Source organism: Cetorhinus maximus, chromosome 27 (assembly GCF_964194155.1).
Source record: "Cetorhinus maximus chromosome 27, sCetMax3.hap1.1, whole genome shotgun sequence".
NCBI lineage: Eukaryota > Metazoa > Chordata > Chondrichthyes > Lamniformes > Cetorhinidae > Cetorhinus > Cetorhinus maximus.
Genome location: NC_135905.1, coordinates 6,996,494 through 7,010,247, shown reverse-complemented (window position 1 = coordinate 7,010,247; position 13,754 = coordinate 6,996,494). Strand labels below are relative to the sequence as shown.

The following is a 13,754-nucleotide window of genomic DNA, read 5'->3' as shown; positions in this document are numbered from 1 at the left end:
TTCAACTGAAAAGATCAATTTAGAGATAATTTTTTTATAAAAGCAAGTCCGCAAAAGTGGAAACAGGAAAAAGACGGAAAATCAAAAGAGCTTTGAGGCATTGGAAGGTTGATTAGATCCATCCAGGATATGAATTCACATTAACTAAAGATGGACGGGAAAGAGGAAGATAAAGCAAACAGCGAGAGCAGAGTTAAAGCAGTTAATTTTGCGTTTTTTTTGTAGGTTAAGATAATAAAAAAGGGTTTGCTTTATTCACGTTTTATGCCTTCAGGGCATCTCAGAAATGCTTCATGGGCAATTTTGAAGGTGAGACACAACAGCCAATTTGTACACAGCAAGCTCCCACAGACAGCAAAGAGGTAATGGCAAAGTAACAATGTTACTTGATGGGATAAATGTTGCCTGGAACATCGGAGGACTCTCCCACTCTTCTATGCCACACGGCATCCATTAAGCTCACCTGTTTACGGGCACACAGGCTTCACTTTGAAGGTCAAAGCATGGTTACCATCTTCAGTGTTGGAGTATCAGCGTGGATGATGTGCTCAAGTCTTTGGAGTGAGCCTTAATAGCCTGACTCAGGGGTGAGAGTGCTGTCACTGATCCAAGGGAGCAAGCCCGAACACTGGAATGGGTTGGAGCTTTTTTCTGCATCGCAGACCGAGGAGCTGAAAATTCTCAAAACTGCCTGGCCCAGCGCCAGCGTCCTTAAAATTCACAGCAGGTTAAAGGTTAAAAAGGAGGAGAAAACAGAACAGTCAAAACTGTGCAAGCCAGGATATCTCCCAGGACACTAAAATGTGACGCATTCGTGCAGCATTCTGCTGCTTTGATGGGGGGGCGCTGACTGCTTCACTTTAAACAGGTCACGTCTCCGCTTAAGCAGTAAAGTGAGGGATGTTGTCCCAAACCATGCAGGCAAAAAGGAATTTTAAGCTGCTGATTTCTATTTTAAGTGTTTTTTCTATGAGGCGGGGGGGATGCCCGGGGCTTTGATCCCAAGATTATTTGAGCACTAAATCAAGGAAGCATCCTGCAAGCTTAGATTACAAATTCTGGTGTGCATTGCTCCCACTCAAATGCTATTGGGGGTGATGAAGGAGAACGGAATTGAAATGGCAAAGACAGCCTGATTCACCTTTCCAACTCAGCACTTCAACCCACAGCAGAATACCTGCACCTGACATTTTGGTTGTCTGTGGTTTTAATATAGTTGTTGTCCCACGTCACTAGGGTTAAAAGTCGTGAGGTGAAGCTACCAAGCAGAGCGTGGAATTTTGTTGGAGTCTGTCCCTGTGATGAAAAGGGGCTCTTACAATTTTCTTAAGTGAAAGCGTCGCAGTTCCGCAGCCAAGAATGAATCACGCACCGGACACAGGATGGAAACTCCCAGGAAACCAGAAGCAAACGTTTCTCCCAGCAAGCCATCATTAAGGCCAGTTAAAGCTTCTTACTCATTGTGGATTATTTTTCGGCGTTTTGGTCCCTCCTGTAGATCAGAATCTGAACCAAACCGGCAGCAGGCAATTTGTCGTGGAATTTCGGGACAAGGTGCCCCTCCCATAGTTCACCGATGTAAACAGCAGCTGGTTTGGGACAAGTCGGGGTATGTTAGTAGCTCAGCTTCTTGACCACTTCCCAAGGGAATTCGTTCCTGCCAAAATGGCCGTAGCAAGCTGTTTGTTGGTAGATTGGTTTCTTCAAGTTTAGGTCCCTGGAAAAGGAAACATTTATTTTGTCTCATACAGAATTGCAAAATAGATACAAAGGACAACATAGAGAGAGGTGAGGCTGACAATCCAACCCATCTTACCTCATCCAAGCAGAATGTGCACTGCCAAGCGGGACATTCAACTGTTTCTTAAAGATTCGAGGCTTTTTGACACTTGTGTGCAGAAGGATTCATCATTGTTAACTATATCTCCAGCTGGTTTGACCCTGTGCCCTCTTTACTATCATGGTGCTGTTTAATGGAGTGTTCCAAATGTACCTGTTGCATATGTTACCTTGTAAGATGGCTCTTCAAGAACTCGCTCCATTACTTCTGAGCAGCTCCTTTGAAAGGTTTGACAAGCCCAGTCTTCCCTCACACTTCAATCCCCTAACCCTTGGAATCAGTCACATGCTTCCCCCCCCCTCAGAACCATCTAAAGAGCTAAAATAACTCCCTCATCTTTGGTAACTAGAAAATGACACAAAGTGTAGCCTGACCAAACCATCACGTTCTTTAAATGCGCCTTACGCTGACTTGTACTCTACTGTTTGGCTATACAGCTCATTGTTCTATTTGCTTTGTAGATTTTTGGGTGGTGAGGGTGGTAATGAAGCCAGTGGGTCCCTGCGCGAATTGGAAATCATGGATCTGATTGTCTCCCGGGTCTCCACGCTCTCATATAGTTGGTAAACTCATTAATCTGCCTTGCGCAGCCCTTATTCAGGATTGTGAAGTGATTCTAAAATCACGCTTTTGACTACTTGTTCTCCCTGCTCCCTAATGGCAATGGGGGAGTGGATAGGAGAGATATGGTTATACAGTGAGACTCTTGTCCCAACTGTGCCAACTCCAAACCTGAGCTTGCCGTTGGGCACTGTCTATTGACCTGCACAGGAGTACAAATGGAAACATGTAAAGGGAGTATATTCTTCACCTCGAGTGAAGGGATGCTGAGCAATTTCTCAGCCGCAGCCTGAATAGTTGACCGACCAGTGGAAATATGTTTTCCTTTGACTTTTATCAAGATTTCTCACAACCTGAGGTCCTTCGAACCTGCTTTGCTTTAATGAGAAGAAAAAATATACATTTTCTCTCATCTCTCCCACCAGGTCTCACCCTAACGAATCTCTCAGTGATATAGACATGTTCCTGAGATGAAACTAGCCACAATATTCTAACAACAGCCTCACTCATGGTTTCTACTTGGTTAACATTCGGTCTTAGCCTTCATAAAGTCAAGGACTTCATCTGGTTTTCTTTTAAACAGCTTTACCCACCTCCCCCTTCAACTTCATGCATCAGAAAGGAATACATCCACTTAACAATAATCTCCCGGCCACATACATTGGGCGGACTTCCTGTGGTGCTCAGCAAGTTCCCTTTGGCTCTTTCACGTGAGGATCTCTGTACCAAGGGATAAATGCCCTGGGTTGTCATTAGATTGTTTGTGAGTTACATTCCCTCTAATGGACAGTGTTGGTTTAAAATTAAATTTAGTCAATGCATTAAATTGAATTCATTCTCAGTCTGAACTGGTTCGCTGCTCTGCTCTGTCCTCTGGAACGCATTCAGGTAAAAGCAGTTTTGACAGCGTTCTGCATTTGACAGCGTTTGTGTGGCACGGCCAATTCACACAGCACGCTGGCTCCCACACACCAAGGGGCAACTTAGAACAACAACTGAGAGTTTGTACAGGAACAGGGCCGGCACGATGGGCCGAATGGCCTCCTCCGGTGCTGTTAAAACTCTGCGATTCTGAAATCTCTGCTCCCTGGACTGAGGGATGGGCTGCGGCCAGGGAAAGATGACAACCCTGAGCTCCCGGCTGCCGGCGATTAACGTGCGGGTTGCCAACCCTCCAGGGTTGGCCTGGAGTCACCAGGAATTGAAGGTCAATCCCCAGGACACGGCTGTGAACGAACCCAGGGGAACAATCATTGCGGCGTCAAAAGGATCGCGTCCTTTTGTCTTTTCCCTCGATCGGTTTTGCTCCCTAATTACAAAAATTTTGGAGGTGGCGGAGGGGCAGGCTGCTCAACTGGGTGAGGCGGTTGGAGGTAAAGAGCCATGTACTGAAATCTCCAGGAATTTGACCAGTGTTGGCGATGCTGGTTTTTGCCAGTTATTATGGATGTAACGCTGCCAACTAACAGGGTCGCCTTAAACTGTAACCAGGAGCATTCTCTAAGCGAGTTCCTTCCTGAGTAACGGAACCAATTTTACAAGTACAGGCTATTGAAGGGGTCCCATGTACAGGCTGCACACATCAGGCAGTGTTCTGGTAGGTTTTGTTGTACAATTATATCTGTACTTCTGCACATCAATGATCCCCCACCCACAGCACAGCGTGCCCGCCTTGGGTGAATGTTCATCAATCCTCACCTTTCGCTCCCAGGACCGAGCGCAACAACTGAATTTTACCTGACAATCACGCCAGGTCGAAGGTCAAAGTTCTTTCTCACAATTTCCATCAACGCCTTGTCACCCATTTGTGCAGTTCCGTATGAGAAAACGGAGATGGAGAGTGGTTCAGCGACGCCAATGGCATAGGAAACCTGCAAATTTACAGCAATGCGTTTATGCAAAAATCTGCTTCACTGTTATCATTGTGCAAAAACAAGAGAGTATGGTGACGATCGCTAAGCAGGCTCACGTAACCACACACACTCACAAACACACACTCACAAACACACACACACTCACAAACACACACACACTCACAAACACACACTCACAAACACACACACACTCACAAACACAAACACACTCACAAACACACACACTCACAAACACACACACTCACAAACACACTCACAAACACACACACAAACACACACACACTCACAAACGCACACACACACACAAACACACTCACAAACACTCACAAACACACACACTCACAAACACACACTCACAAACGCACACACACACACAAACACACACACTCACAAACACACTCACAAACACATACACTCACAAACACACACACTCACAAACACACACACACACACACAAACACACAGACACTCACAAACACACACACTCACAAACACACACATACTCACAAACACACACACACTCACAAACACATACACTCACAAACACACACACTCACAAACACACACACACACACAAACACACAGACACTCACAAACACACACACTCACAAACACACACACTCACAAACACACTCACAAACACATACACTCACAAACACACACACACACACACAAACACACAGACACTCACAAACACACACACTCACAAACACACACATACTCACAAACACACACATACTCACAAACACACACACACTCACAAACACATACACTCACAAACACACACACTCACAAACACACACACACACACAAACACACAGACACTCACAAACACACACACTCACAAACACACTCACAAACACATACACTCACAAACACACACACTCACAAACACACACACTCACAAACATACTCACAAACACATACACTCACAAACACATACACTCACAAACACACACACTCACAAACATACTCACAAACACATACACTCACAAACACACACACTCACAAACACACACATACTCACAAACACACACACTCACAAACACACACATACTCACAAACACACACACACTCACAAACACACACACTCACAAACACACTCACAAACACATACACTCACAAACACACACACTCACAAACACACACACACTCACAAACACACACACTCACAAACACACACACACACACACAAACACACACACATTCACAAACACCCAGGTTCAGATACTAACTGACAACCACAGGCACAGGAACACACTCATTCCCAGTCACGCATACACAAAGCCACACCCTCTAAATTCCATGCAGACTCACACAGCCACGTACAAACACACACACACAAACATTCCCCACTCGACATGAACGCGCACAGCTATGTTGTGGGAACACTATAACCCCCCCAAGTTCTGCTCCAATTCACACTCTATCCTGACGTCTGCATATATCATCCTTCTTTAATCGTCGCTGGGACAAAATCCCGGGATTCCCTGCCTGACATCACCATGGGAGCACCAAGGCCACAAGGACAGCGATTCAGGAGAAGACTCGACACTGTATTCTCATGGGGCAGGATTTTTACCTCGCTGGGCGTGCGCAGCAGGCGGGCCCAGAAGCGTCCACGATACCGACCGCTGCCTGCGATCGGGCCCCGGCCGCGATTTCACGCTGGCAGCAGGCCAATTGACGGTCAGCGAGCGGGGATCGTGTGCTGCAACGCTCAGCGCTGCCTGGGTGGCGGGCGGGGGGTGGGTGGGTGAGGGCAAGCACGGAAGTCAGCGCTTGTGATTGGGTGCGCTCAGCGAAAGCTCCTCGAAGGCACGGGGCTGCCTCAGGGAGCTGAAGATTTTTAACATTAAAAAACGAACAACTGAAAATGAAGGAAAAGATGTCCCTTCACGTGACTCTGTCGTGTTGAACATGAGTTTGAAAAGTTTTTGTTTTTGATCACTTGTCGAAACCTCATCCCCACCGGTGGATGAGGTTTCGCAAAATTGCAAAGGCCGCTTTGGCCTATTCGCCCGCCCCCTCCCCCCACCCAACTAACCCTGAGGCCGGACGGGCAGGGAAAAGTTCAATTAAACGAATTAATTAATGGGCTCGGCAACCCTCTTAATTGTTGGCGGGCGCGTTGCCAACTCCCACGCGGGCCCGCCGACCGAAATAATCACCCGAGTGTGTGATGTCGCCCGCCTCCATCACACACGCTTTCTCTCCCATTCAGGTTGGGCAGGCATCTGCTCAATGAGGGAGAAACTCTGCCCATAGTGGCCATTGTCTGCCTGTCAGCTCTCAACGGGCACTTTCTGACACAGGGGCACTTTACCCTTTGCACGTTGTGGACAAACTGCTCAAATCTAATGGGCATTTTAACAGGGGATTATTGCGAGTACCAACTTTGTTTACTCTTCATGCTCTGAGCACAGAGTCCCCTTGGCCAGCCACAAAACCCCAATGTCTTTAAGTGACTTTACTCGACATTAATGCGTGGGTGCTTAACACGGTCACGTTGAATCACTGCATTGGTGCAATGCAAGCTTCGATTGATACAAAGTAAAACGGGCACATCCCTCGGTTAAATGAGCAGAGTAATGTCGTACAGAATGCAGCGAGAAGCCCAAGGCCACGCTTGGTCATCTCTAGACTGTTGCCTCCTCAGTCCTCACCTGCACCAAGACGCGTTTGCACAGACCAGCCTTCACCAGGGATTTGGCCACCCAGCGAGACGCATAGGCTGCCGATCGATCGACCTTTGTGTAGTCCTTGCCTGAGAAGGCGCCGCCGCCATGGGCTCCCCATCCCCCGTACGTGTCCACAATGATCTTCCGCCCAGTGACTCCGGCATCGCCCTACACAAGCCGAACACCATGCACCAGGTGAATCCTCCCACATCGCAAAGAGAGTCAACCCAGCCAACCGAGCGTTTTTCAATCCCCTTTTTTCTATCCCTTTCTCCCCAACCATTGTCGTCTCCCCCGACCCCACCTCCTATAGGTCCATCTGTTACTCCTTCCATGTTGTTCTTTCACAGAGTGGCTGACCCACGTTCAGCTATTCACACATTCTGCTTTTATACCTCTATGCACCTTCTTTATTCTTCACCACTACCATTAACATTCCCTTTGTCTTATGTCCATGACATCTTTATCAACCTCTCCTTAGTCCCCACCTATCGCTGACCTTCTATCCAGCTTCACCTGCCCCTTAAACAGTATAAATTCCATCACATTTCTACTTCTCTTTAGCTCTGAAGGAGAGTCACACGGATTCGAAACGTTAACTCTGTTTCCCGCTCCACAGATGCCGTCAGACCTGCTGAGCTTTTTCCAGCATTTTCTGTTTTGATTTCAGGTTTCCAACATCCGCAGTTTTCTGCTTTTAACTGAGGAATGGCCTTGGAGAGGACTTTAAGATTCTCAAAGGGTTAGATAGGGATGATGTAGAAACATTTCCATTGGAGGGGAAATCCATGATCCAGGGCCCTAAGTATACAATAATAAATCCAATAGGGATTTCAGGAGGAACTTCTTTACCCAGAGAGTGGTGAGAATGTGGGACTTGCTACCTCAAGGAGTGGTTGAGGTGAATCACATGGATGTCTTAAGGGGAAGCTTGATAAGCCAATGAGGGAGAAAGGAATGTGTTGATTGTAGGAGATAAAATAGGGTGGGAGGAGATTGTGTGGAACATAAGTGCCAGCATAGACCAATTGGACCAAATGGCCTGTTTCTGTACTTTATCTATGTAATACTAAAGGGATTTTCAAAGACTTAAATTTTAATGCGTTTAATGTCCAATTTAGGGCTGAGTCTGTGCTCCCAGTGAGAAGTCACACTTTGACAAAGCTCCTCGCTGCTTAGGGATAGATTCTAACTCTCCAACTCACCCGTCTTGTCCACACAGCTGACTGCGGACTGAGGAGTCGCCCCCTTTTCCTCACACAGCCCTTGTGATCGTCACAATTATACGGTGGTATCCCAGTCGCATGTGCAATTTACATTGGTAAATTCCCCAGCTGAAGGCTTAACAGATTGGATTCTACCCATGCCATCATACAGCACAGAAGGAGGCCATCTGGCCCATCGTGTTCTTGAAAGAACTATCCCATCGGTCTGGCACCCCTGCCTCTTTCCCTCATCGTCTTGCAAATTTTTTCCTTTTCAAGTATTTATCCAATTCCCTTTCGAACGTTAGGATTGGATCTGCTTCCACCCACCCTTTCAGGCAGCGCATTCCAGATCAAACAACTCTCTGCATAAAAAAATTCTCTTCATCTTCCCCGCCCCGGTTCTTTTGTCAATTATCTTAACTCTGGTGTCCTCTGGTTACTGACCCTCCTACCAGCAAAAAACAGTATCTATCCATCTACTCTGTCAAAACCCTTTGTGGTTTCGAACGCCTTTGTTAATTCATCCCGAATGATGCTCTTTCGGCTAACCTGGGGACCTCCAATCACGAATCGCCCACTGGGCTGGAGGTGATACACGGTGTTATCATCCAGATACTTGTTTGGCACCACAGCATCGACAACCTTCTCCTTCAGGACCGTGCGCATCTCGTCCACTGTCATCTCCTCATCGTGCTGCACAGAGATGACAATGGTGTGCACACGAGTGGGGACAACCATCCCGTTCTCCTGACTGTACTGGACCGTCACCTGCAGAGAGAACACAACAGCTGGGTTAGTCCGGTGTCCGACGCAGTGACGGAGAGCCAGTGCTGGTGGGGGGGGTGGTGGGGAGGGGGATGCACACCCGGGCTCACAAAATCCCACCAGCATCCTGCCTGAAACACTGCCAAGCCCCTCTGCAACCCATGTGACATTAGGGGGAGGCGGTGACAGAGTGGTATTGGCACTGGACTAGCACTCCAGAGACACAGGGTAATGCTCTGGTGAAAAACAAAAAGAAAAATAGCTGGCAAAACTCAGCAGGACTGACAGCACCTGTGGAGAGGAAGACAGAGCTAACGTTTCGAGTCCGTATGACTCTTCATCAGAACTGAAGAGAAATAGAAAAGAGGTGAAATTGAGAGGGGGGGTGGGACAGGTAGAGCTGGATAGAGGTCCAGTGATAGGTGGAGGCAAAGGAGAGATTGCCAAAGATGGTCATAGACAAAAGGACAAAGGGGTGTTGAAGGTGGTGATATTATCTAAGGAATGTGCTAATGGTGACATTAAGGGTAGAAAGCAGGACGAGCAAGTGACAGATGGCCCTAGTGGGGGTGGGGTGGGGGGAAGGGATGAAAATGGGCTAAAAGGTGGAGATAAAACAATGGATGGAAATAAATTTAAAAATAATAATAGAAATAGGTGGGAAAAGAAAAATATATCAAAAAAAATATATATAATAATTATTTAAAAAAAGGACATCGGAAAGGGGGTGGGGATGGAGGAGAGAGTTCATGGTCCGAAGTTGTTGAACTCAATGTTAAGTCCGGAAGGCTGTAAAGTGCCTAATTGGAAGATGAGGCGCTGTTCCTCCAGTTTGCGTTGAGCTTCACTGGAACAATGCAGCAAGCCAAGGACGGACGTGTGGGCATGAGAGCAGGGTGGGGTGTTGAAATGGCAAGCGACAGGGAGGTCTGGGTAATGCTTACGGACAGACCGAAGGTGTTCTGCAAAGCGGTCACTCAGTCTCCGTTTGGTGTCTCCAATGTAGAGGAAACCACATTGGGAGCAGCCAATGCAGTAGACTAAATTGAGGGAAGTGCAAGTGAAATACTGCTTCACTTGAAAGGAGTGTTTGGGCCCTTGGACGGTGAGGAGGGGGGAAGTAAAGGGGCAGGTGTTGCACCTTCAGCGGTTGCATGGGAAGGTGCCGTGGGAGGGGGTTGAGGTGTAGGGGGTGATGGAGGAGTGGACCAGGGTGTCCCGGAGGGAACGATCCCTACGGAATGCCGCCAGGGGGGGTGAAGGGAAGATGTGTTTGGTGGTGGCATCATGCTGGAGTTGGCGGAAATGGCGGAGGATGATCCTTTGAATGCGGAGGCTGGTGGGGTGATAAGTGAGGACAAGGGGGACCCTATCATGTTTCTGGGAGGGAGGAGAAGGCGTGAGGGAGGATGCGCGGGATATGGGCCGGACACAGTTGAGGGCCCTGTCAACTACCGTGGGTGGAAAACCTCGGTTAAGGAAGAAAGAAGACATGTCAGAGGAACTGTTTTGGAAAGTGACATCATCAGAACAGATACGACGGAGGCGAAGGAACTGAGAGAATGGGATGGAGTCCTTACAGGAAGCGGGGTGTGAGGAGCTGTAGTCGAGGTAGCTGTGGGAGTCGGTAGGCTTGTAATGGATATTGGTGGACAGTCTATCATCAGAAATTGAGACAGAGAGGTCAAGGAAGGGAAGGGAAGTGTCAGAGATGGACCATGTGAAAATGATGGAGGGGTAGAGATTGGAAGCAAAATTAATAAATTTTTCCAGGTCCCGATGAGAGCATGAAGCAGCACCGAAGTAATCATCGATGTACCGGAGAAAGAGTTGTGGGAGGGGGCCGGAGTAGGACTGGAACAAGGAATGTTCCACATACCCCATAAAGAGACAGGCATAGCTGGGGCCCATGCGGGTACCCATAGCCACACCTTTTATTTGGAGGAAGTGAGAGGAGTTAAAGGAGAAATTGTTCAGTGTGAGAACAAGTTCAGCCAGACGGAGGAGAGTAGTGGTGGATGGGGATTGTTCGGGCCTCTGTTCAAGGAAGAAGCTAAGGGCCATCAGACCATCCTGGTGGGGGATGGAGGTGTAGAGGGATTGGACATCCATGGTGAAGAGGAAGCGGTTGGGGCCAGGGAACTGGAAATTGTTGATGTGACGTAAGATGTCAGAGGAATCGCGGATGTAGGTGGGAAGGGACTGGACAAGGAGAGAGAGAAGGGAGTCAAGATAGCGAGAAATGAGTTCCGTGGGGCAGGAACAGGCTGACACGATCGGTCTGCCAGGACAGTTCTGTTTGTGGGTTTTGGGTAGGAGGTAGAAGCGGGCCGTCTGAGGCTGGGCAACTATCAGGTTGGAAGCTGTGGGAGGAAGATCTCCAGAGGAGATGAGGTCAGTGACAGTCCTGGAAACAATGGCTTGATGTTCAGTGGTGGGGTCATGGTCCAGGGCGGGGTAGGAGGATGTGTCTGAGAGTTGGTGCTCAGTCTCTGTGAGGTAGAGGTCAATGCGCCAGACAACAACCGCACCACCCTTGTTAGCAGGTTTGATAACAAAGTCAGTGAGAGAACGGAGTGCAGCAATTTCAGAGAGAGACAGATTAGAATGGGTGAAAGGAGCAGAGAAATTGAGACGGCTAATGTCACACCGACAGTTCTCAATGAAAAGACTGAGAGCAAGTAAGGGTCCTGAGGGAAGGGTCCAGGTGGAGGGAGAATACTGGAGGTGGGTAAAAGGATCCACTGTCAACACCCCTTTGTCCTTTTGTCTATGCATCTTTGGCAATCTCTCCTTTGCCTCCACCTATCACTGGCCCTCTATCCAGCTCTACCTGTCCCACCCCCTTAAACAGCTTATATTTCACTACATTTCTATTTCTCTTCAGTTCTGATGAAGAGTCACATGGACTCGAAACGTTAACTGTGTTCCTCTCCGCAGATGTTGTCAGACCTGCTGAGTTTTTCCGGCTATTTTTGTTTTTGTTTCAGATTTCCAGCATCTGCAGCATTTTGCTTTTATCTTAATGCTCTGGGGGCCTGAGTTCGAATCCCCACCACAGCAGATGGTGAAATTTGAACTCATGTGAAGCAGGAGTGGGCCATTCGGCCCCTCGAGCCTGCTCCGCCATTCGATAAGATCATGGCTGATCTGCCAGTAACCTCAAACCTGCATCCAGCATTCAATAAAAAACCTGGAATTAAACGTCTAATGGTGACCCTGAAACCATTGCCGATTGTTGTCAAAACCCCATCTGGTTCACTAATGTCCTTAGGGAAGGAAATCTTACCTGGTCCAGCCTACACGTGACTCCAGGCCCACGGCAATGTGGTTGACTCTGAAAAGCCACTCGGTTCTCAAGGGCAATTAGGGATGGGCAATAAATGCTGGTCCATGGACGAATTTTTTAAAAAATGAAAAGCGCTGAGGATTCCTCATTGGGAAGCAGCGTAAACATGTCACGCACCTGGGTCTTGGAGTCGGGTCTGAGCCAGGGGAGTGTCCGGTCCCGCCGGAGCTCAGCAATCTTGGCGTTGAGCTGGTGCGCGAGGATAATCGTCAATGGCATACATTCCTCTGTCTCATCTGTGGCATAACCAAACATCAAGCCCTGAAAACACAACACAAACATGTTTAGAAAACGAAGGGGTCGGTTTTCCTGTCCCCGTCCGGGTGGAGCATCCCTCCATCGCCCTGAATTCCGAGGCTGAGATCAATAGATTTGTTAGGTAAGCGTATCATGAGATATCGAGGCACAGGTGTGAAGGGCTGAATGGCCTCCTTCTGTGGTGTATCATTCTACAATTTTCGGATACGCAGGGAATCCTCACTTAAAGTTGCGATTGCAATCTTGAAAATCACAACTTTAAGTGAAACAACTTTGAGTGAATCATAGGTTCTCATAGGAATCAATGTTAAAGCCAGAGATAGGTTCCTTCAGACACTTCTCACTCAGAAGAAAACAATGTACAAGTTGAAACACTGTACATTACATGTGCAGCACTGTGCATTCCTAGCTGAAGTAACTTGCAAAATAAAATACACCACCAAATATAGAAGAAATACAACACACAATGCTGTAGAATGTAAAATGTCTAAAAGAATTACAGTACACTCACCTACCTAACAGTGCTTTTATATTGACCAGGCTCCATCTAGTGGCAGAGGTTGGTTGGTGCAGGTAGCAGCTGAAGTCCTGACCAACCTCTGCCACTAGATGGAGCCCAGGACGCGAGTGCGAGTTCAGAATGGAGCCAGAAGTGAAGCCAGCAGCAGGAGCCAGGAGGTGGAGGTAGCGAGGACAGACCCTGGAGACTAAGGTAAGAACAGGAGGCAGGAGGCAAGGGTGCGAAGCAACCACTGAGGAGCAATGTCAGGGCGGAGGCGAGGCCAGCAGCAGGAGGAAGAGGGACTGACGGCGAGAGCAGGCAGGCCACAGAAGGGGAAGTTTGTGGCAAGCAACGTTAAAGGGAAACTGGCCCCGTTAAGTGGATCCACTGACACTAATTTATCAGCGACATTAAAGTAAAACAAAGATATGTGAGTCATTGTTAAGCGAGGACTAACTGTAGGTGGAGTTCAGATACTGATCAGCCACGGTATAATTGGTTGGTGACACAGGGTCGAGGGGGTTGAACCTTTTCCTATGTCTGCATGGCCCCCCTCACCCAGGCTCCTGGTTCTGGGCTCATTAGCTATTACACAGCATTTACGGTCAGCCTATCTGGTCTATGTCAGCTCCACAAAAGCCTCATCCCCACCTACTTCACTCCAACGTATTAACATGTCCTTTTGTTGCTTTCTCCCTCATGTATTTCCTTTCAAC

General features: G+C 47.9%; 1 protein-coding gene across 1 annotated transcript in view; it reads right to left on the bottom strand.

Annotated features, from left to right (window-relative positions):
• Positions 1–655: 655 nt before the first annotated feature.
• The window catches only part of LOC144668514 (S-adenosylmethionine synthase-like), a 34,800-nt gene continuing 21,701 nt past the window's right edge, over positions 656–13,754 (bottom strand). The window contains exons 5-9 of the mRNA XM_078530608.1: positions 12,396–12,539; positions 8,714–8,932; positions 6,942–7,124; positions 4,139–4,272; positions 656–1,717 (exon numbers count right to left, since the gene is read on the bottom strand). Of these exons, the coding sequence (XP_078386734.1) occupies positions 1,615–1,717; positions 4,139–4,272; positions 6,942–7,124; positions 8,714–8,932; positions 12,396–12,539 (783 nt within the window). The 3' untranslated portion in view covers positions 656–1,614. The remainder of the gene's footprint in view (positions 1,718–4,138; positions 4,273–6,941; positions 7,125–8,713; positions 8,933–12,395; positions 12,540–13,754) is intronic.